The sequence below is a fragment of the Cherax quadricarinatus genome, chromosome 43 (genome assembly GCF_038502225.1).
Source record: "Cherax quadricarinatus isolate ZL_2023a chromosome 43, ASM3850222v1, whole genome shotgun sequence".
Classification (NCBI taxonomy): domain Eukaryota; kingdom Metazoa; phylum Arthropoda; class Malacostraca; order Decapoda; family Parastacidae; genus Cherax; species Cherax quadricarinatus.
Window position 1 is genome coordinate 16930428 of NC_091334.1, and position 23726 is coordinate 16954153.

At 40.4% G+C, this 23726-nt stretch overlaps 1 protein-coding gene across 2 annotated transcripts in view; it reads right to left on the reverse strand.

Annotated features, from left to right (window-relative positions):
- Nucleotides 1-23726, reverse strand: part of ci (cubitus interruptus) — a 583843-nt gene that overhangs the window by 458078 nt on the left and 102039 nt on the right. Inside the window, exon 1 of one of the 2 annotated variants that reach the window (XM_070093622.1) lies at nt 19855-20480. The exons of the other annotated variant lie outside the window; for it this stretch is intronic. Within the exon in view, the coding sequence (XP_069949723.1) occupies nt 19855-19870 (16 nt within the window). The 5' untranslated portion in view covers nt 19871-20480. Of the gene's footprint in view, nt 1-19854; nt 20481-23726 lie in introns of those variants that run through there. 2 annotated transcript variants of the gene reach the window in all.

Here is a 23726-nt window from a genome sequence, read left to right on the forward strand (position 1 = left end):
GATGGCTATGAGGTACACAAACTAGCCACTACCATCCACAGGATGGATATGAGATACACAATAAACTAGCCACTACCATCCACATGATGGCTATGAGGTACACAAACTAGCCACTACCATCCACAGGATGGATATGAGGTACACAATAAACTAGCCACTACCATCCACAGGATGGATATGAGGTACACAATAAACTAGCCACTACCATCCACAGGATGGATATGAGGTACACAATAAACTAGTCAATACCATCCACAGAATGGATACGAGGTACACAATAAACTAGCCACTACCATCCACAGGATGGATATGAGGTACACAAACTAGCCACTACCATCTACAGGATGGATATGAGGTACATAATAAACTAGCCACTACCATCCACAGGATGGATGTGAGGTACACAATAAACTAGCCACTACCATCCACAGGATGGATATGAGGTACACAATAAACTAGCCACTACCATCCACAGGATGGATATGAGGTACACAAACTAGCCACTACCATCCACAGGATGGATATGAGGTACATAAACTAGCCACTACCATCCACAGGATAGATATGAGGTACACAATAAACTAGCCAATACTATCCACAGGATGGATACGAGGTACACAATAAACTAGCCACTACCATCCACAGGATGGATATGAGGTACACAATAAACTAGCCACTACAATCCACAGGATGGATATGAGGTACACAATAAAGTAACCACTATCATCCACAGGATGAATATGAGGTACACAATAAACTAGCCACTACCACCCACAGGATGGATGTGAGGTACACAATAAACTAGCCACTACCACCCACAGGATGGATGTGAGGTACACAATAAACTAGCCACTACCACCCACAGGATGGATGTGAGGTACACAATAAACTAGCCACTACCACCCACAGGATGGATGTGAGGTACACAATAAACTAGCCACTACCACCCACAGGATGGATGTGAGGTACACAATAAACTAGCCACTACCACCCACAGGATGGATGTGAGGTACACAATAAACTAGCCACTACCACCCACAGGATGGATGTGAGGTACACAATAAACTAGCCACTACCACCCACAGGATGGATGTGAGGTACACAATAAACTAGCCACTACCATCCACAGGATAGATATGAGGTACACAATAAACTAACCACTACCATCCACAGGATGGATACGAGGTGCACAATAAACTAGCCATTACCATCCACAGGATGGATATGAGGTACACAATAAACTAGCCACTACCATCCACAGGATGGATATGAGGTACACAATAAACTAGCCACTACCATCCACAGGATGGATATGAGGTACACAATAAACTAGCCACTACCATCCACAGGATGGATATGAGGTACACAATAAACTAGCCACTACCATCCACAGGATGGATGTGAGGTACACAATAAAGTAACCACTACCATCCACAGGATGGATATGAGGTACACAATAAACTAGCCACTACCATCCACAGGATGGATGTGAGGTACACAATAAAGTAACCACTACCATCCACAGGATGGATGTGAGGTACACAATAAAGTAACCACTACCATCCACAGGATGGATGTGAGGTACACAATAAACTAGCCACTACCATCCACAGGATGGATATGAGGTACACAATAAGGTAACCAATTCAGCTATAAAATATAATCAGCAGACACACATCTTTACTTTCCTACATACGGCCTTCACAGGTGAGGAGCTTGGTGCCAGATCAGGTCACGGGGGCGGTGACCCCCTTATTACCATGACGAGGTAAAACAGCGTGAGGTTATAGTACCTACCTGTGATATATACATATGACCGGTTTCCAGAGTTTTTTTCTGTCCTGAGAGGCGGCCATGGGTCAGGCTCGTCTGGTGCTAGCCTGGTCAACCAGGCTATGCTGCTGGCGGTCCCCTGGCCAACACGGCAGTCAGAGCCTCTCATTTTTAATTATTCAGATTCTGTATTTGTTGCTCGTTAGATTAGTTGGTTTCGTTCGTTCGTGAGGAAACAAACGTTCGAAAATTTGCAACAAGCCCCTTGTTGCCAGACGTAACGCCTTCATTTTCACAAATTTTGTTATTGTCGTTGTAATTAAACTTAAATAAACGTGAAAACATACGTTAACTTAGCCTAAAAGGGAATACGATGTCAAAAAAAATACGGGTTTTTTTCGATAGCACAGAAATGGACGTTTAACAGTGCGTCAAATAACGCATGACCCTAACGGGCTGCTTCGTTACCCCTCAACTTGCGTCATTCCCTGGCGACGATCCGCTAAAATTAACATAGCTTGTGACGCCTTCTAGAAGTGGCGTCAAGTGTCGCGTCGTGTCAAAATTAGATTAGTTAGTGCGAGGAACACAACAAAATATCTGACCTGTCGCCCAAACTATTTATTCTCGTAATTAAAGCTAGCTTTAATTACCAGAATAATTATTTTATCTTAATTAAACTTAGCTCTAACTACGAGGATAATTAATTCTCGTAATTAAAGCTAGCTTTAATTACCAGAATAATTATTTTATCGTAATTAAACTTAGCTCTAACTACGAGGATAATTAATTCTCGTAATTAAAGTTAGCTTTAATTACCAGAATAATTATTTGTCTTAATGCTAGCTTTAATTACGAGAATACTTGATCTATTCTAGTAATTAATTTATTAAAGCTAGACTTAACGAGGGTAATTGTTTCATTCTCGAAATTAAAGCCAGCTTTAACAAGAATAATTATTTTCACTGTGAAGCACTAAACCAGTAAGGGGGAGGTATCATACAGAGCCAGGGGAACCGGAAGTAATTAGGCTTGATCCGAGGAAATTCATTATCACGTTAATATTACCTGCTATTTTTATTACGTTCAGGGATGAGAGCTAAACCCGTCGGGGGGTCAGTCATCAGACAAAGCACCCGGCGGACTATGAGGAGAGTCAGGGTTGCTCCGAGGGAAAGAGGTTTGGGAGAGACAGCTCCGGCTCCTTGGATCGAGAGCTCCTAGCGGGCATTACCTCTCCATCTTAATGGGGATTATCAAGTACGTGCACCAGTTAGAAAATAATTGGTGCACGTATATTACGTGCACCAATTGTTGTTTAGCGAGGTGGTCGTTGTTGGAGTCCGCTAAATTCTCGCTGGACAGTGGAGATGGGGGGTTTGAAGCCTATCTACTACACTAGGCTCAAAAAGGCTGTTCGTCACCTGTTCACCACCAGCGAAGAATACCTAAAATAGTGATTAATGTAAACTTTCCTGTATATACACTGATATACACTTATATATACACTTGTTAGTGTATATACACTGACATACACTTGTTAGTGTATATACACTGATATACACTTGTTAGTGTATATACACTGATATACACTTGTATATACACTGATATACACTTGTTAGTGTATATACACTGATATACACTTGTATATACACTGATATACACTTGTTAGTGTATATACACTGATATACACTTGTATATACACTGATATACACTTGTTAGTGTATATACACTGATATACACTTGTTAGTGTATATACACTGATATACACTTGTTGGTGTATATACACTGATATACACTTGTTGGTGTATATACACTGATATACACTTGTTGGTGTATATACACTGATATACACTTGTTGGAGTATATACACTGATATACACTTGTTGGTGTATATACACTGATATACACTTGTTGGTGTATATACACTGATATACACTTGTTGTATATACACTGATATACACTTGTTAGTGTATATACACTGAGACACACTTGTTGGAGTATATACACTGATATACACTTGTTGGTGTATATACACTGATATACACTTGTTGGAGTATATACACTGATATACACTTGTTGGTGTATATACACTGATATACACTTGTTGGTGTATATACACTGATATACACTTGTTGTATATACACTGATATACACTTGTTAGTGTATATACACTGAGACACACTTGTTGGAGTATATACACTGATATACACTTGGTGTATATACACTGATATACACTTGTATATACACTGATATACACTTGTTGGTGTATATACACTGATATACACTTGTTAGTGTATATACACTGATATACACTTGTATATACACTGACATACACTTGTTAGCGTATATACACTGAGACATATACTTGGTGTATATACACTGATATACACTTGTTGTATATACACTGATATACACTTGTTGGTGTATATACACTGATATACACTTGTTGGTGTATATACACTGATATACACTTGTTGTATATACACTGACATACACTTGTTAGTGTATATACACTGAGACATATACTTGGTGTATATACACTGATATACACTTGTATATACAATGATATACATTTGTTGTATATACGCTGACATACACTTGTTAGTGTATATACACTGAGATATACACTTGTTGGTGTATATACACTGATATACACTTGTTAGTGTATATACACTGAGATATACACTTGTTGGTGTATATACACTGATATACACTTGTTAGTGTATATACACTGAGATATACACTTGTTGGTGTATATACACTGATATACACTTGTTAGTGTATATACACTGAGATATACACTTGTTAGTGTATGTACACTGAGATATACACTTGGTGTATATACACTGAGATATACACTTGTTAGTGTATATACATTGAGATATACACTTGTTAGTGTATATACACTGATATACACTTGTTAGTGTATATACACTGATATACACTTGTTAGTGTATGTACACTGAGATATACACTTGGTGTATATACACTGATATACACTTGTTAGTGTATATACACTGAGATATACACTTGTTAGTGTATATACACTGAGATATACACTTGTTAGTGTATATACACTGAGATATACACTTGTTAGTGTATATACACTGAGATATACACTTGGTGTATATACACTGAGATATGATGATAAATTAGACACATGTGCAACTCTGGGTATCTTCATTGAGGAAACGTTTCGCCACACAGTGGCTTCATCAGTCCATACAAAGGAGAATCTTGAAGAACAGGAGGAGAATGAGGTAATCAGTCCCTCAACCTTAAGTCGATGTGGTCAGTCCATCAATCTTGAATAGAATACGGCATACGTGCGGAGAAGGAGCTTATAAACCGTAGGAAGGAGAGGTGCAGCAGTCATAGGTGGTGTCACTTTGTTCAATGTGAAAGTAGGTCGTGCCCAAGGTCGTGCCCAAGAATTAAGCAAGCGAAGAATTCCCAAGTATTAAGATCCCAAGAAGTTGCAGTGTCTGACAGGTTTATAAGCTCCTCTGCAAGTATGCCGTATTCTATTCAAGACTGATGGACTGACCACATCGACTTAAGGTTGAGGGACTGATTACCTCATTCTCCTCCTGTTCTTCAAGATTCTCCTTTGTATGGACTGATGAAGCCACTGTGTGGCGAAACGTTTCCTTAATAAAGATACCCAAGAGTTGCACATGTGTCTAATTTATCAACATGTCGGTTCTCTGAACCATTCATCTACAAATACACTGAGATATACACCTGGTGTATATACACTGAGATATACACTTGTTGGTGTATATACACCGAGATATACACTTGCTGGTATATATACACTGAGATATACACTTGTTGTATATACACTTGTTAGTGTATATACATTGAGATATACACTTCTTGTGTATATACACTTCTTGGTGTATACGCTGATATGCACTTGTTGGTGTATATACACTGATATACACTTGTTGGTGTATATACAATGAGAGACATACCTCTCAATGTATATACACTGACATACACCTCGGTGTATATATTCTGTGTTTCCAGAGTTTTACAACAGTTCTTGACAAGTAAGTTTATGTTCTTCTATATTAACAATACCTACATACTATATATTAGTCAATAAAATAATGAAATAGAGAGAGGAGAGAGAGAGAGAGAGAGAGAGAGAGAGAGAGAGAGAGAGAGAGAGAGAGAGAGAGAGAGAGAGAGAGAGAGAGAGAGAGAGAGAGAGAGAGAGAAGAAATATTTCAATTTCCGTGTCTCTCTCATAATATCTTATACGTAAATTTGTAGATCAAAAACTGAACTGTTTACTAATGTCTAGTTCTGAAAAGTTTAATGAGAAACATCAAAGTTAACCATTAAAGTTTAATGAGAAACATCAAAGTTAACCATTAAAGTTTAATGAGAAACATCAAAGTTAACCATTAAAGTTTAATGAGAAACATCAAAGTTAACCATTAAAGTTTAATGAGAAACATCAAAGTTAACCATTAAAGTTTAATGAGAAACATCAAAGTTAACCATTAAAGTATAATGAGAAACATCAAAGTTAACCATTAAAGTTTAATGAGAAACATCAAAGTTAACCATTAAAGTTTAATGAGAAACATCAAAGTTAACCATTAAAGTTTAATGAGAAACATCAAAGTTAACCATTAAAGTTTAATGAGAAACATCAAAGTTAACCATTAAAGTTTAATGAGAAACATCAAAGTTAACCATTAAAGTTTAATGAGAAACATCAAAGTTCACCATTAAAGTTTAATGAGAAACATCAAAGTTCACCATTAAAGTTTAATGAGAAACATCAAAGTTCACCATTAAAGTTTAATGAGAAACATCAAAGTTAACCATTAAAGTTTAATGAGAAACATCAAAGTTAACCATTAAAGTTTAATGAGAAACATCAAAGTTAACCATTAAAGTTTAATGAGAAACATCAAAGTTAACCATTAAAGTTTAATGAGAAACATCAAAGTTAACCATTAAAGTTTAATGAGAAACATCAAAGTTAACCATTAAAGTTTAATGAGAAACATCAAAGTTCACCATTAAAGTTTAATGAGAAACATCAAAGTTCACCATTAAAGTTTAATGAGAAACATCAAAGTTAACCATTAAAGTTTAATGAGAAACATCAAAGTTAACCATTAAAGTTTAATGAGAAACATCAAAGTTAACCATTAAAGTTTAGTGAGAAACATCAAAGTTAACCATTAAAGTTTAATGAGAAACATCAAAGTTAACCATTAAAGTTTAATGAGAAACATCAAAGTTCACCATTAAAGTTTAATGAGAAACATCAAAGTTAACCATTAAAGTTTAATGAGAAACATCAAAGTTAACCATTAAAGTTTAATGAGAAACGTCAAAGTTAACCATTAAAGTTTAATGAGAAACATCAAAGTTCACCATTAAAGTTTAATGAGAAACATCAAAGTTCACCATTAAAGTTTAATGAGAAACATCAAAGTTAACCATTAAATTTTAATGAGAAACATCAAAGTTCACCATTAAAGTTTAATGAGAAACATCAAACGTAACCATTAAAGTTTAATGAGAATCATCAAACGTAACCATTAAAGTTTAATGAGAAACATCAAAGTTCACCATTAAAGTTTAATGAGAAACATCAAAGTTAACCATTAAAGTTTAATGAGAAACATCAAAGTTAACCATTAAAGTTCAATGAGAAACATCAAAGTTCACCATTAAAGTTTAATGAGAAACATCAAAGTTAACCATTAAAGTTTAATGAGAAACATCAAAGTTCACCATTAAAGTTTAATGAGAAACATCAAAGTTCACCATTAAAGTTTAATGAGAAACATCAAAGTTCACCATTAAAGTTTAATGAGAAACATCAAAGTTCACCATTAAAGTTTAATGAGAAACATCAAAGTTAACCATTAACATCAACATAAAACTTCCGAGATGTTGAACAAGTTCCAGTCTACAGTTTCTGAACTGAAATAAAAGTACATTTTCTTAAGTAATTTAAAAAAATATATTAAATATAAATGCTTATATTAGTAAGACCGGCGTCAGGAAACACTTGTCCTGGTTCCTGACCAACATTATACCATTAATGTTTATAGATGAAGTCTGTGTGTGAAATGATTATAATCATAACCATAATTTTTAAAAGGGTGGAGGGGTAAGCCAGCGGAAGGCCTCGGTCAGATGACCAAAAGCTCCAGCTGTGGGTCATCATGTGGCTAAGACCCGCGTCAGGAAACACTTGTCCTGGTTCCTGACCAATATTACAGAGGGGGAAAAATGGACCTGCTCGGCATGGGTCAGTAGGCCTGTTGCAGTGTTCCTTCTTTCTTATGTTCTTAAGAGGCGTATATCTCTCAGCGTGTATATACCAGGGGTTTAACCTCTATTTTAAGAATTAAAGTATTCTCGTCTGGTGGTGGAAAAAAACGTTAAGACGCAGCCATAATGAGCGTAATGTAGTTGATAAGCTTTAAACCCCATTAACCAACCATCAGAAATATTAAACCAGATAAACACCAACTCAAACGTACTAACATAATAACCCGGTACTTGAATATTCGCTGCAGCTTTAATTAACTAATTACGGAAGACTGGTGGCGGGGATGTGAAACATCTAGCTGAATGAGACACATGTTTAACATCTGGGTATCTTTACTGAGAGACGTTTCTCATGTACAGCAAACTTGAGCAGTATCCAGCTTTATCCAGTGATAAGCTGGATGCGCAGGAGAAGGTTAGGTAAAGTCTGTCAGGAAACAGGACAAGTGTTTCCTGACGCGGCTTTCAGTCATATGATGACCCACAGCTGGAGCTTTTGGTTATCTGACCAAGGCCTTCGGAGAAGAGCTTCTGCGATAAAGATGCCCAGATGTTGTACATGCGTCTTGGTCAACATGGGTGGGTATGAGATGGACCTGCCTAGCATGGGCCACTTGGCTTACTATAGAGTTCTTCCTTGCTGATGTTCGTGGCATTCTGAGAGATATTTACAGGATGGTTCTGTAGGTCTGGAGAAGACCGCTGGTGCTCTGACCTGAAGTTACACTAAGTAGGTCTACAGCTAACACCCAGGTCGTCATGTGACTGACACCCGGGTCATCACATGACTGGCACACAGGTCATCACATGACTGACACCCAGGTCATCACATGAGTGGCACACGGGTCATCACATGACACCCAGGTCATCACATGACTAATATCCGGGTCGTAAGTGTCTGGTATCCCTCCTGACAATGAATGCGCTCCACAAACAATACCTTAGTGTGCTCTCTCGTTGTAAATTGTGTGGAAAAACTTGCACGTACTACCTTGATTTACATTTACAGATTTTGCCGAAGTAGCTAGTTTATTGTGCACCTTATATCCATCCTGTGGATGGTAGTGGCTAGTTTATTGTGCACCTCATTTCCATCCTTTGAATGGGAATGGTTATTTTATTGTGTACCTCGTACATTTGCAGATGTACCCAACCACTCAACACACTGCTACGGGTCATCATATGACTTAGACCCGCGTCAGGAAACACTTATCATGTTACCTGACTAGGGCAGGGAGGTTGATATCCTCAGCTCACTGTAGTACATACTTTGTAAAGAGGGCTATAAGACCCTGATCACAGCCACAGAACAACTGAAACAGATCAACATCTATTCTACAGATGTAGATGTTATGGTTATCAAGTACAGATTCTCAAAGACATTACCTTCGAGATCCTCAGACGAGTCATCTTAGGATTAAGACAGTAATAATGGAGGAACACTGCAGCAGGCCTACTGGACCATACAAAACAGTTCCTGATGAATCAATCAATTATTATTATTGGGAAGCGCAAACTTCCATCGGAGCTGAGGGACTGATTACCTCAAACAACCTCGTCACTTCGTCTATATAGAGGATTGTAAGTCATCTGTATCTCACGGGTGTAAGGATAAAACCTGGGAAACAAAACTTCCACAGGACAGAAACCACCACGACAGAAGATAAGACAGTAACAACACAAGGTGGTGAGTTAAGGGCACCTAAGTTCCCCCTGTCTTCTAATAACATGTTAATTTTTCCACTATAATCTACCTTATCTATAATTACTATCACATTTGCTTTGTCTGTTTCGTAAGGTGAAGTCCAGGATCTTTCCTTAATTCATGGAATAACTTTACAAATCTTTCAGGACAATTGTGTTGTAGAGGTCTGGGCCAAGTTCATTCTTCATCCCCGTGTTCAGGTTCCTAACATTGTGTGATACTTACAGGATGGTTCTGTAGGTCTGCAGAAGACATCTGGTGCTCTGACCTGAAGTTGCACTAAGTAGGTCTACAACTGACACCGGGTCGTCACGTGACACCCGGGTCATCACATGACCGTCACCCGGATTACTGCTTGAATAACACCCAGGGTCATCATATGACTGACACCCGGGTCATGATATAACTGGCACCCATGTCATCATATAACTGACATCCGGGTCATGATATAACTGACACCCGGGTCATGATATAACTGACACCCGGGTCATGATATAACTGACACCCGGGTCATGATATAACTGACACCCGGGTCATGATATAACTGACACCCGGGTCATCATATAACTGACATCCGGGTCATCATATAACTGACACCCAGGTCATCATATAACTGACATCCGAATCATCATATAACTGACATCCGGGTCATTATATAACTGACACCCGGGTCATCATATAGCAGACACCTGGGTCATCACACGACTGACACCCGGGTCATCACACGACTGACACCCGGGGTCATCACACGGCTGACATCCGGGGTCATCACACGGCTGACACCCGGGGTCATCACACGGCTAACACCCGGGGTAATCACACGGCTGACACCCGAAATCATCACACGGCTGACTCCCGGGGTCACCACACACCTGACAACCGGGGTCATCATATAACTAACACCCGGGGTCATCACACGACTGACACCCGGGGTCATCAAACGGCTGGCACCCGGGGTCATCACACGGCTGGCACCCAGGGTCATCACACGGCTGGCAGCCGGGGTCATCACACGGCTGGCACCCGGGGTCATCACACGGCTGGCACCCGGGGTCATCACACGGCTGGCACCCGGGGTCATCACACGGCTGGCACCCGGGGTCATCACACGGCTGGCACCCGGGGTCATCACACGGCTGGCACCCGGGGTCATCACACGGCTGGCACCCGGGGTCATCACACGGCTGGCACCCGGGGTCATCACACGGCTGGCACCCGGGGTCATCACACGGCTGGCACCCGGGGTCATCACACGGCTGGCACCCGGGGTCATCACACGGCTGGCACCCGGGGTCATCACACGGCTGGCACCCGGGGTCATCAAATAACTGACAGCAGCGTGAAGATATCCTAGCATACACGTGTTTCTTACTAGCGGAAAGTTTAACTGATACAAGACCCAAAACCTCCACCACTAGCTTACCTCACAACCAAAACCTCCACCACTAGCTTACCTCACAACCAAAACCTCCACCACTAGCTTACCTCACAACCAAAACCTCCACCACTAGCTTACCTCACAACCAAAACCTCCACCACTAGCTTACCTCACAACCAAAACCTCCACCACTAGCTTACCTCACAACCAAAACCTCCACCACTAGCTTACCTCACAACCAAAACCTCCACCACTAGCTTACCTCACAACCAAAACCTCCACCACTAGCTTACCTCACAACCAAAACCTCCACCACTAGCATACCTCACAACCAAAACCTCCACCACTAGCTTACCTCACAACCAAAACCTCCACCACTAGCTTACCTCACAACCAAAACCTCCACCACTAGCATACCTCACAACCAAAACCTCCACCACTAGCATACCTCACAACCAAAACCTCCACCACTAGCTTACCTCACAACCAAAACCTCCACCACTAGCTTACCTTACAACCAAAACCTCCACCACTAGCTTACCTCACAACCAAAACCTCCACTACTAGCTTACCTCACAACCAAAACCTCCACTACTAGCATACCTCACAACCAAAACCTCCACTACTAGCTTACCTCACAACCAAAACCTCCACCACTAGCTTACCTTACAACCAAAACCTCCACTACTAGCTTACCTCACAACCAAAACCTCCACTACTAGCATACCTCACAACCAAAACCTCCACCACTAGCTTACCTCACAACCAAAACCTCCACCACTAGCTTACCTCACAACCAAAACCTCCACCACTAGCTTACCTCACAACCAAAACCTCCACCACTAGCTTACCTCACAACCAAAACCTCCACTACTAGCATACCTCACAACCAAAACCTCCACCACTAGCATACCTCACAACCAAAACCTCCACCACTAGCTTACCTCACAACCAAAACCTCCACTACTAGCTTACCTCACAACCAAAACCTCCACCACTAGCTTACCTTACAACCAAAACCTCCACCACTAGCTTACCTCACAACCAAAACCTCCACTACTAGCTTACCTCACAACCAAAACCTCCACCACTAGCTTACCTCACAACCAAAACCTCCACCACTAGCTTACCTTACAACCAAAACCTCCACCACTAGCTTACCTTACAACCAAAACCTCCACCACTAGCTTACCTTACAACCAAAGCCTCCACCACTAGCATACGTCACAACCAAAACCTCCACCACTAGCTTACCTTACAACCAAAACCTCCACCACTAGCTTACCTTACAACCAAAACCTCCACCACTAGCTTACCTTACAACCAAAACCTCCACCACTAGCATACCTCACAACCAAAACCTCCACCACTAGCTTACCTTACAACCAAAACCTCCACCACTAGCTTACCTCACAACCAAAACCTCCACCACTAGCTTACCTCACAACCAAAACCTCCACCACTAGCTTACCTCACAACCAAAACCTCCACTACTAGCTTACCTCACAACCAAAACCTCCACCACTAGCTTACCTTACAACCAAAACCTCCACTACTAGCTTACCTTACAACCAAAACCTCCACTACTAGCTTACCTCACAACCAAAACCTCCACCACTAGCTTACCTTACAACCAAAACCTTCACCACTAGCTTATCTTACAACCAAAACCTCCACTACTAGCTTGCTTTACAACCAAAACCTCCACCACTAGCTTATCTTACAACCAAAACCTCCACCACTAGCTTATCTTACAACCAAAACCTCCACCACTAGCTTACCTTACAACCAAAACCTCCACCACTAGCTTACCTTACAACCAAAACCTCCACTACTAGCTTACCTTACAACCAAAACCTCCACCACTAGCTTACCTTACAACCAAAACCTCCACCACTAGCTTACCTTACAACCAAAACCTCCACTACTAGCTTACCTTACAACCAAAACCTCCACCACTAGCTTACCTTACAACCAAAACCTCCACCACTAGCTTACCTTACAACCAAAACCTCCACCACTAGCTTACCTTACAACCAAAACCTCCACCACTAGCTTACCTTACAACCAAAACCTCCACCACTAGCTTACAACCAATAAATAACAAAAAGGCACAATACCGTGACTGGAACGATACACAAATAACCCGCACATAAAAGAGAGAAGCTTACGACGACGTTTCGGTCCGACTGACCATTGACAAAGTCACAGTGTGACTTTGTCAATGGTCAAAGTCGGACCGAAACGTCGTCGTAAGCTTCTCTCTTTTATGTGCGGGTTATTTGTGTAGCTTACAACCAAAACCTCCACCACTAGCTTACCTTACAACCAAACCCTCCACCACTAGCTTACCTTACAACCAAAACCTCCACTACTAGCTTACTTTACAACCAAAACGTTGCTTCAGGTAATACTTCCCAGACATTTCTGCTGTCAAACAAAACGCTACCACCGCCGGAAATGAGAAGCAGCGAAGGAAACACTGTTTCAATATACTTATCAGTGAGGGTCAACACCGCCAGCGGAAACAGCGCGCTCATCACCCACACATTATTACCCAGTAAAGATGACTGGGAGGAAACAATCTCCTGGTGTGTGTGTGTGTGTGTGTGTGTGTGTGTGTGTGTGTGTGTGTGTGTGTGTGTGTGTGCCACCTTCTAAAATTTGAGTCAACATTCTTACAGTTTATTAAAATTAAATTAGTTTGTGCTAGTCACACACAAAAGTTGTGAAGTTCTTACGTAAATTATCTTGTATGTAAACTTGAGGTATACTTGGAGAGGTTTTCGGGGGTCAACTCCCCCCCGGGGCCCGGTCTGTGACCAGCTTTGGACCAAACCAAACTCGGAAGCCTCACCTAACTTAAACTAACGTAATTGTTTTCAGATAAATTCTGCTATAACTATCACTAAGTCAATCTGAGTTTATTTAACACGGCTTAAAATTCATGATATATATTTTCTTTTCGGTTTGTTTAGATTGATTTTGATGAGTTTTATTCAGCGACTTTGGTTTAAAAACGCTCTTCTTGCCGAATAAGGCAAGCGAAAATTTGTGTATGCAAAGACTTCGCAAAAAATCATTCTGAACCTAAGGAAAAAAATATATTTCATTGTGTTTGTTTGTTATTAAATTACTGTGAAGTTATCTAAAATATATTTAGTTGGATTAAGCTAAATTTAATTGCGTTTGTTACAATAAGGTTAGGTAAGTTTTCCAAGTTTCTTTTGGTACAAAATTATTAATTTTTACATTAACATAATTGAAAAAATATTTTAGAAAGGATGTAATGTTAAATGAGTTCTTGCTAACTGACCAATTTTACCTATTCAGCACGACATATAGCTAACGCAACTATTTATTAATTGACAATCCCAGGTACAGTACGCATATACAGTGAGAAGAGTATATATATCTCAAGTGTGTATGTTGTGTACAGATGGCATGCAGCCTTAATGACCCTAGTGATTGAAAACCAATAAACCGTTTCAGTGTATATACACCAAGAAGTGTGTACATCTTAGTATATAAAATATAACTACACTGAGGGAATTTGCTTTAAGCCCTATTACTGGGGTTAATATTCATAACACTGCACAGTATCGGCTGATTCCAGCCGATATTTTAAATATATTATTACATACATGTTTAAAAATAGTGAAAATAACGCATGACGATTGTCACTTATACTCACACAGTACACACACACACACGATCGACACCATGCCCAGCCCTTCTAGGGTAGGGTAGGTGCCCGAGCCCGAGCCTTTAGCTCATAAGACTGTCATTCCCATTAGCCCCCTTGGGGCGGGGATGGCAGACCAGAGAGGCCTAACTTGTGGCTAGGCCTGGGGACAGTTGGTCCCAAAGATGAGGAGGTACTTGTGCCTCCTCCCATGGGAGACTTAGGTCTCAGACACTCCCTAAAGAGGGAGCCAAGGCCGGGCCACCACTTGGAAAAGGCCCGGGCCGGGAGAATACCGGCTAATATTTAATAATAACACACACACACACACACACACACACACACACAGTAGATCTATGCTGCAGTAAACTAGATCTTCAAGCACACAATGAACTACCACAACACAAGTTCATTCAGAATCTTCCTACCCACTAGGCTAGCAGTCAGTGTTAGATCACATCTGTGTACACAGAAATACACTGGAGTGTATCAATTAGATAAGACACACCTATCATCTGGTGGAAGTAAATAGAATTATACTGCCAGGTTATCTTGTCTGTTGAAAAGAATATATTTCACATAAGAACTGTAAGTGTTAGCGAAAGTTGTCTTGTGTCCGAAACGTTGCATCAAGTATCTGTATTTGAAACATTTAGGTTAGGGTCTTAGTCATATGATAACCCGCTGCTGGAGCTTTTGGTCAATCTGACCGAGGCCTTCCGCTGGCTTACCCCTCCACTCCCTTTAAAAATTAAGGTTGTGATTTTAATCATTATATTACTTTGAAACATTTGCCTAACAAAGCTCTGATCTCAGATTGTCAGACGTGTGTATCACACTATCAACTCTCAATGTTAATTACCGTTAAGTTGACGAGTTACATCACTGACCACAACACGACGCTAAACACATCGGTGTACCCATTATTGTAAACCGATCATTTATATTTAATGTTCATGTAAATAACTAAGTTAGGTTAATTCCCATTGTATCTCTTTTTATTATAACTGATTTTCACACAGTCGAGTTACTTAATTGTTTCAATTTTTAAGTTTATAATCATGACTGATTTCTACTGTATCTTAGCTAGGCTTTAAATAATAAGTGGGAATAAGTCATTTTGTCTGACTTTCTTGGGGAGTTATCCTACGTAATTCACGTACACGCACACGTTAAACTAGGTATGATAATTGTACTTATGTGTACCTGTACTTAATTAAACTTACTTAACACATTTCTAGATCCTAGTACAAGAGTAACTGCTCAGTGTCAACACTGAGGTCCAGTCTCGCAAACACAAACCTTGACAATATTGAGAACGAACTGAAACTCAGCAGCTCCAGAACTCAGAGAGTGCACCTGGTTTGTTAGCAACTTCCAGCAGCATCAAACAGCACTGATAACACTCAGGTATCAAGTGTAAGACACATGTGCAACACTCAGGTATCAAGTGTAAGACACATGTGCAGCACACAGGTATCTCTATGAATGATTTCGCTCACACAGTAGGCTTCTCCAGTCCTGAAAGATACCTGAAGGATGTTTACAGGTATGTTTCAGGACTACGACCCGGTCCCAGACCAGGGTCTCCTCATGGATCAAGGCCTGATCAACCAGGCTGTTACTACTGGCCTCAAGTAGTACAACGTACCAACCACAGCAACGGTTGGTCACGCACTAATTAAAGCTATTAAGTTCCCAATAACGTCCCACCCGACGCCAGAAATTTGTTGATAATCCCCCGTATTCATGAAGGGAGGCTTTTGAAAAGTCGAGGACCTCTGACACTCGTTGAGTTCTTTGAAAATTACACGGACTTTCAATTTTGTAATTGATTTCTCATTGTCTTCATCAGATTAATAAATATCTAAGTTGGATACAGAAATTTAACGTCTTTTTTCATCAGTTTACAAGCCTCGCAAGGCCGGGGGGGGGGAGCCTTGTAATTAGTAATGAGTAATGACAGTGTTGTCTAAGAAAAATTAAGTTAATTAATATTTAACCTTCCTGCATTACTTAATAACAATTGTGTAGCAAACATTACCATATATAATGAATTACTTATCATAATTTTAAAAATAATATTGAAAAGCAGCGGTACCGGCAAAATTTTGGTTATATACACTAATAATATATATATATATATATATATATATATATATATATATATATATATATATATATATATATATATATATATATATTAATATATATATCGTGCCGAATAGGTAAAACTGGTCAATTGGCAAGAACTTAATTAAAATTAAATCCTTTTCTAAAATTTTCTCTTATACGTTTAAAGATATTTTTTTCTCATTTATGTTAATATAAAAATTAATAATTTTGTACCAAAAGAACCTTAGAAAACTTACCTAACCTTATTATAACAAGACCAATTTAATTTAGCCTAATTCAACTAAATATATTGTAGATAAGTTTACAATAATTTAATAATAAATGCAATGAAATATATTTTTTTCGTTAAGTTCAGAATGATTTTTTGCGAAATTATTGCATACACAAACTTTCGCTTGCTTTATTCGGCAAGAACAGCGTTGCTATTTAAGCCAAAATCGCAAGTTTTATCTATTCGGCACAACATTATACATATAATTTTGGCTTAAATAGCAACGCTGTTCTTGCCGAATAAAGCAAGCGAAAATTTGTGTATGCAATAATTTCGCAAAAATCATTCTGAACCTAACGAAAAAAATATATTTCATTGCATTTATTATTAAATTATTGTAAACTAATCTACAATATATTTAGTTGAATTAGGCTAAAATAAATTGGTCTTGTTATAATAAGGTTAGGTAAGTTTTCTAAGATTCTTTTGGAGTAAAATTAAAAAATTTTACATTAACATAAATGAAAAAAATATATCTTTAAACGTATGCGAGAAAATTTTAGAAAAGGCTTAATTTTAAATGAGCTCTTGTTAATTGACCAGTTTTACATATTCGGCACGACATTATATATATATATATATATATATACATATATATATATATATATATATATATATATATATATATATATATATATATATATATATATATATATATATATATATGTCGTGCCGAATAGGCAGAACTTGCGATCTTGGCTTAAATAGCAATTCATCTTATATAGTATATATAATTTATCATTCTGAACCTATATATTTCATAGTATTAAATATATAAAATATATTTAGTTGGGTTAGGCTAAAATAAATTGCTCTTGTTATAACAAGGTTAGGTAAGTTTTCTAAGTTTCTTTTGGTGCAAAATTAAAAAATTTTACATTAACGTTAATGAAAAAAATACATCTTAAACGTATAAGAGAAAATTTTGGAAAGGACTTAATTTTAAATGAGTTCTTGCTAATTGACCAGTTTTACATATTCGGCACGACATATATATATATATATATATATATATATATATATATATATATATATATATATATATATATATATATATATATATATATATATATATACATCCCTAGTTAAATAATTAACCTGTGTATATTATCATTATTATTATTTAAAAAGATATATGCTACTTATGGAAGATATGCGCGTATTTCATAGCGCATTACGCATAAATAAATAATCGTTGAAAGCGCTGAGCGTATAATCACCTGGGATGCGTAATCGCGAGCGTGTGGGCGTATATAATGACATGCTGGGCTAAATAAGAGTGATATCAATGTATATAACGCCATATCCTACCTCAGGTACGCGCTTGCGTGCCTGATATTAACCTGAAGCTACGTATTATTATTGTTATTATTATTACTGTATTATTATATTCGTGGAGAAGCGTCTAACCCGTAGGGGTTATGCGGTTCGGTAATTAAGCTTTATCAGAAACGGAGGTAGCTCCCACTCCTCTGATTAAAAGCCCTGCATTGCGTACACAATGACGCGATCAGTACTTTTTTTTAAAGTGTACAATTGCGTTACGACCCTAATACGCACGCATGCGCTAGCGCAAACATACGCATTAGCAGTGGTACTTGTGTTAGCACATCGGCATATATCAGAAAAAAACGGGGTTCGATCCCCCGGCACGGGTGGAAAAGTTGGGCATGTTAGCCTATACTTGCTGTCCCCTTGTTCACCTAGCAGTACGTAGGTACCTGGGTGTTAGTCAACCGGTGTGGGTCACATCCTAGGTGAGTATCAGGGGGTCACCGTAGAAATAACCTAGATATAACAACCTTCTTGGGTACTACTGGCCTGCTAGTCATACCAGTTAGCGCAGGTACTCGCCTAGTCAACGCACTGAAAAACACGCTCGCGCGCGTACACACATCAGGAGCCGAGATTCGACCCCCCTCAAACACGATTCGGTGAGCACATGCGCAATTACAAGGACCGGGAAAGATACGATAACGACGTACAAAATACTGAGAGGAAAGGGTGGACAGAGACAGCCTGTCCATGGCGGAAAATAAGTGAATATGATGGTATAACAATACCGACAAGCTGATAAGTAAGACACATGTGCAACAATTAGGTAACTATTCCGAAACGTTTCGCCTACACAGTAGGCTTTTTCAGTAGAGTACAGGGAAGGCAGCAGTAGCGGAAAAGAGGTATACATAAGCAAAGTTTGTTGTTTAAAAACATCTTAGTTACGGAGACGTTAGGAAATACTTCTTCAGCTTTAGAGTGGCTGGGAGACAAGTGGTAGAGGCAGGATCCATCATACGCAGCTTTAAGAACAGTTATGATAGACTTCACCAAGCCAGGAGAGTGAAGCTATTAGCGGACAGTCGAGAGTTAAATATATTTAGGTGCAAATGCATAATTTTTAGTTGACCACAAAGTGTCTTACGTAAGTGTGCATGAACCAGGATAACGCAACAAAAAAGTCAGTGAGTTAATTTGCATCGGGGTCCCTGGCGGGGCCAGGAGCTGAGACACGACTCCTGTAACCAAAAAAAAAAAAAAAAGGTGAGCACACACACAAGGTGAATACAAATGAAGATGACACTAAGACTTACTTTTCTTCTCCTGCATAACGCCCAGATGAATCTTCTTGGAAGATGCTGCTGACAACACGAGGCTAAAATACTGTTAAACACTGCCTCTAATACCCACTCACTGCCCATCCTTCACTACAAACACAATTCACCGGCATTTTACAATTTTTCCAAAATTTATTTTCCGACCTTTCTGTGCATTATTCTGATTTCCTTCGTGAACACAAAACACATTTTAAAATACTCGGCGACACACTCAAAAACTATTATTTTTCTTACGATTGTGCGTTGAGTTCACTAGACCCCCCATGACGTCACCTTCACGTCATCGTTAATTGCCTTATCCTGCAAGGTGAGAGATCATCTGCCATTATCGTTATTAAGGTTGTTAGGCTGGCGGCTAGGAAACGCTGGGTAAACCAGGCTTAGTACTACCACTACCCACCCTCCTAGCTAGCTTCTGCAGGTAGCAAGCGAGGGGTGTGTGGGGGGCGCCGCACCCGCCGATTGCTGACAAGGATGAGCTAAGTTACAGCTCAACTAACAAGCACGAGGCCCTTCCAGTGGTGGTTCAGTGGGCGAGTGTAGTCTAGGGGTACGCCTGCTGCCGCCACCTACCACCACCACTCAACTACTCTACTCACCACAACACCAACCACCCCTCTCTCCCCTCCCATCCTCCCCACCCTAACCCCTCACTCCATTTTCTTTACTTCTATAAATAGGTCACACCAAGGTGGACAATCACAAGCGTGGCGGACATCATGGAGCCTCCAGTTATGTGATTGATAAAGCAAAGATTGGAAGTATTAGTGAGGAAATATATGGAGTACGAGGCTTACCATGAGTGTGTGTTGCCGCACACCACCAGCACACACCTCACCTCTCTCTTTCACCGTTAATATATGAAAAAAACGCATTGCACACTCTTATTGCATCCCCCATTCCTTCCACCCTACAGACAATCTCATCTAATGCGATTATCTCCAGGGATGATGCTAATGATGAGGGAATAATATGCAAAAAACAAAAAACGGTGCGTCAGGTCGGCAGCACGAGCACGGTTGCCATACACAATAGCCAGAGAGACGACGATTTGGATTTGTCAGCATTAAAATTTTTCCCCGTTGCTCGTCCAGATATGAATGTGTAATGAGGTACGACGGGGGTTAATTACCGCACGGAGACGTCTACATGAGAAGGTCTGGGCCCCCGGGAGGCCCGGTGTTGTGACCTTGTTACAACGGAAGGCTGTGTGTGTGTATGTGTGTACACCTGACATCACTCACCAAATTCAGTACAGCGAGCAACCTCAACATCTCAACCAGCTTCTTAACCAATTAGACCAAGTTGCGCCGCACGCCGGCCATCCCCCCTCTCTCTCTCTGTCTCTCATCTCTCTCCCTCGCAATGACGAGTTATGACCATTTGTAAAACACTCTCACTCGCGTGTGATATCTAAGAGAATGATCTTGGGTGCGATAGATGCTATTTTAGACCGTCTTGAGCTTGTACGTTTGGCAGTAAGGTGCGAGGATGGTCCCTTCACACGGAGAGAATAAAGTGGGTTCCCCGCTAGGCTGCTGCTACGTTTCCACGTTTATAGTACTGTGACCAGCTAGTCAGGGAGAAGCTCAGGTAGCCGGCAAAAGGGGAAGAAAGATGGTGCAAGCAAGAGCGGGAAAGAAGCGATAAGAGAAGGGGAAAAAAAGAAAATTGGCGCCCCCACTTGACTGTTGGGTCTCTGGCCCAAAGTGTCGCGTGGTGCCGGGGTCCGCCTCCACAACACCCCGCTCTTGCCGTCTACCTCAAACCTTAACCATTCTTATTTTTACTTGTTTTTACCTCATCACCATCGCGGCAAGGACTAATCCTTCATTCGAGTGCCTTCATCAACACCCCGTGACCACTGTTCACGTCGCACGGGCGGCGACAGAGGCTGGCGAAGGAGTAAATAATAAGAAAATGAGAGTGAGGCCAGCGTGGCGAGGGCTGGCATGTAGCGGCCCGAGCATCTCACAATGTCTTCATCAACAAGACCTCAGAACATTTCTTCTCCCTCACCCACACCAACTTTATATTTATCGAGTAATATCCCTCTACACTCCTTCTATATATCATAGATAACCCATCGGGACTTTCTTCCATGGTCTCGTCAGAAGAGACAGAGAGGAACGGCAAATAAACATAGCGTAAAAGGAGAAAGGAAGAGATGTGAGAATCACAAGAGGTATTAGCAGCAATTGTTGGCTAATGTCTTAATCAAGGCGGTTTGAGCAGCAGCAGCAGCAGCACCAGCGGCTTGAATGACAACACAGCGGCGCCTCTGCTAAAATATTGACTAACATTTAAATGAAGGTTCGAGGAGCAAGGGAGGACAAGATGATGTTAGTGATGCTGTCTTGATGGTTACTGTGTGGTGGTGGTTACTATATCTTGGTGGTTACTATATCTTGGTGGTTACTATGTCTTGATGGTTACTGTATGTTGGTGGTGGTGGTGGTTGTTACTGTGTCTTGGTGGTGGTAGTTACTGTGTGGCAGTGGTTACTGTGTCTTGATGGTTACTGTATGTTGTTGTTGGTGGTGGTAGTTACTGTGTCTTGGTGGTGGTGGTGGTGGTTACTTGGTTACTGTATGGTAGTGGTTACTGTGTCTTGGGGGGTGGGGGTGGTGGTTACTGTATGTTGATGGTGGTTACTGTGCCTTGGTGGTGGGGGTGGTTACTGTATGTTGATGGTGGTTACTGTGTCTTGGTGGTGGTTACTGTACTCACCTAACTGTGGTTGCAAGGGTCGATTTATAGCTCCCGGCCCCGCCTCTTCACTGGTCGCTACTAGGTCCACTCTCCCTGCTGCATTAGCTTTACTGTATCTCTTCCTAAGGCTATGTATGGATCCTGCCTCCACTACATTACTCGCCAGACTGTTCCACTTCCTGACAACTCTATGACCGAAGAAATACTTCCTGACATCCTGTGACTCATCTGAGTCTTCAGCTTCCGGTTGTGACTCCTTGTTGTTGTGTCCATCTCTGAAACATTCTGTCCCTATCCAACTTGCCAATTCCTCTCAGTATTTTATATGTCGTTATCATGCCCCCATCCCTATCTCTCCTGTCCTCCAGTGTCGTCAGGTCGATTTCCCTTAACCTCTCCTTGCAGGACATACTCCTTAGCTCCGGGACTAGTCTTGTTGCAAACCTTTGCACTTTCTTTGTGTCGTGGTGGTGGTGGTTACTGTATGTTGGTAGTGGTGGTTACTGTATGTTGGTAGTGGTGGTTACTGTATGTTGGTTGTGGTGGTTACTGTGTGTTGTTGGTGATGGTGTTGGTTACTGTGTGTTGTTGGTGGTGGTGGTGGTGTTTACTGTGTTGTTGGTGGTTACTGTATGCTGGTGGTTACCGAGTCTTGGTGGTGGTGGTGGTGGTGGTTACTGTGTTGTTGGTGGTGGTTACTGTGTGTTGTTGTTGGTGGTTACTGTATGTTGTTTTTGTTGCTGGAGACGCTCCTTCTACAGGTGAAGATGTAGAATCACAAAACTTCTCACAGGATGTTAGACTGTCTTAGGTGCGGAAGGAAACACTGGCTAGAGAAATACAAAATACCGAACTCAGGTTGAGTGAATTAGAGTCATAGAGAGACAGGTCACTAAATGGCGAAATTGAGAAAAAATCTAAAATACGTCTTCTCATATGCAGAATTCGGGACAAAAATCACATCCTGTATCGGACCCTTGTTCAAACAGAAAAGAAACTAATGAAACTCTGAAAGTTTCAATACGATTCTGTGTTCAGTGAGCCATTAATTAAACTGAAGGTTGACAAAATTAATTTTTCCTGAACAAGGCTCAAAACTCTGCCAACATCACAAAAAATTTCCGATATGATCCTAA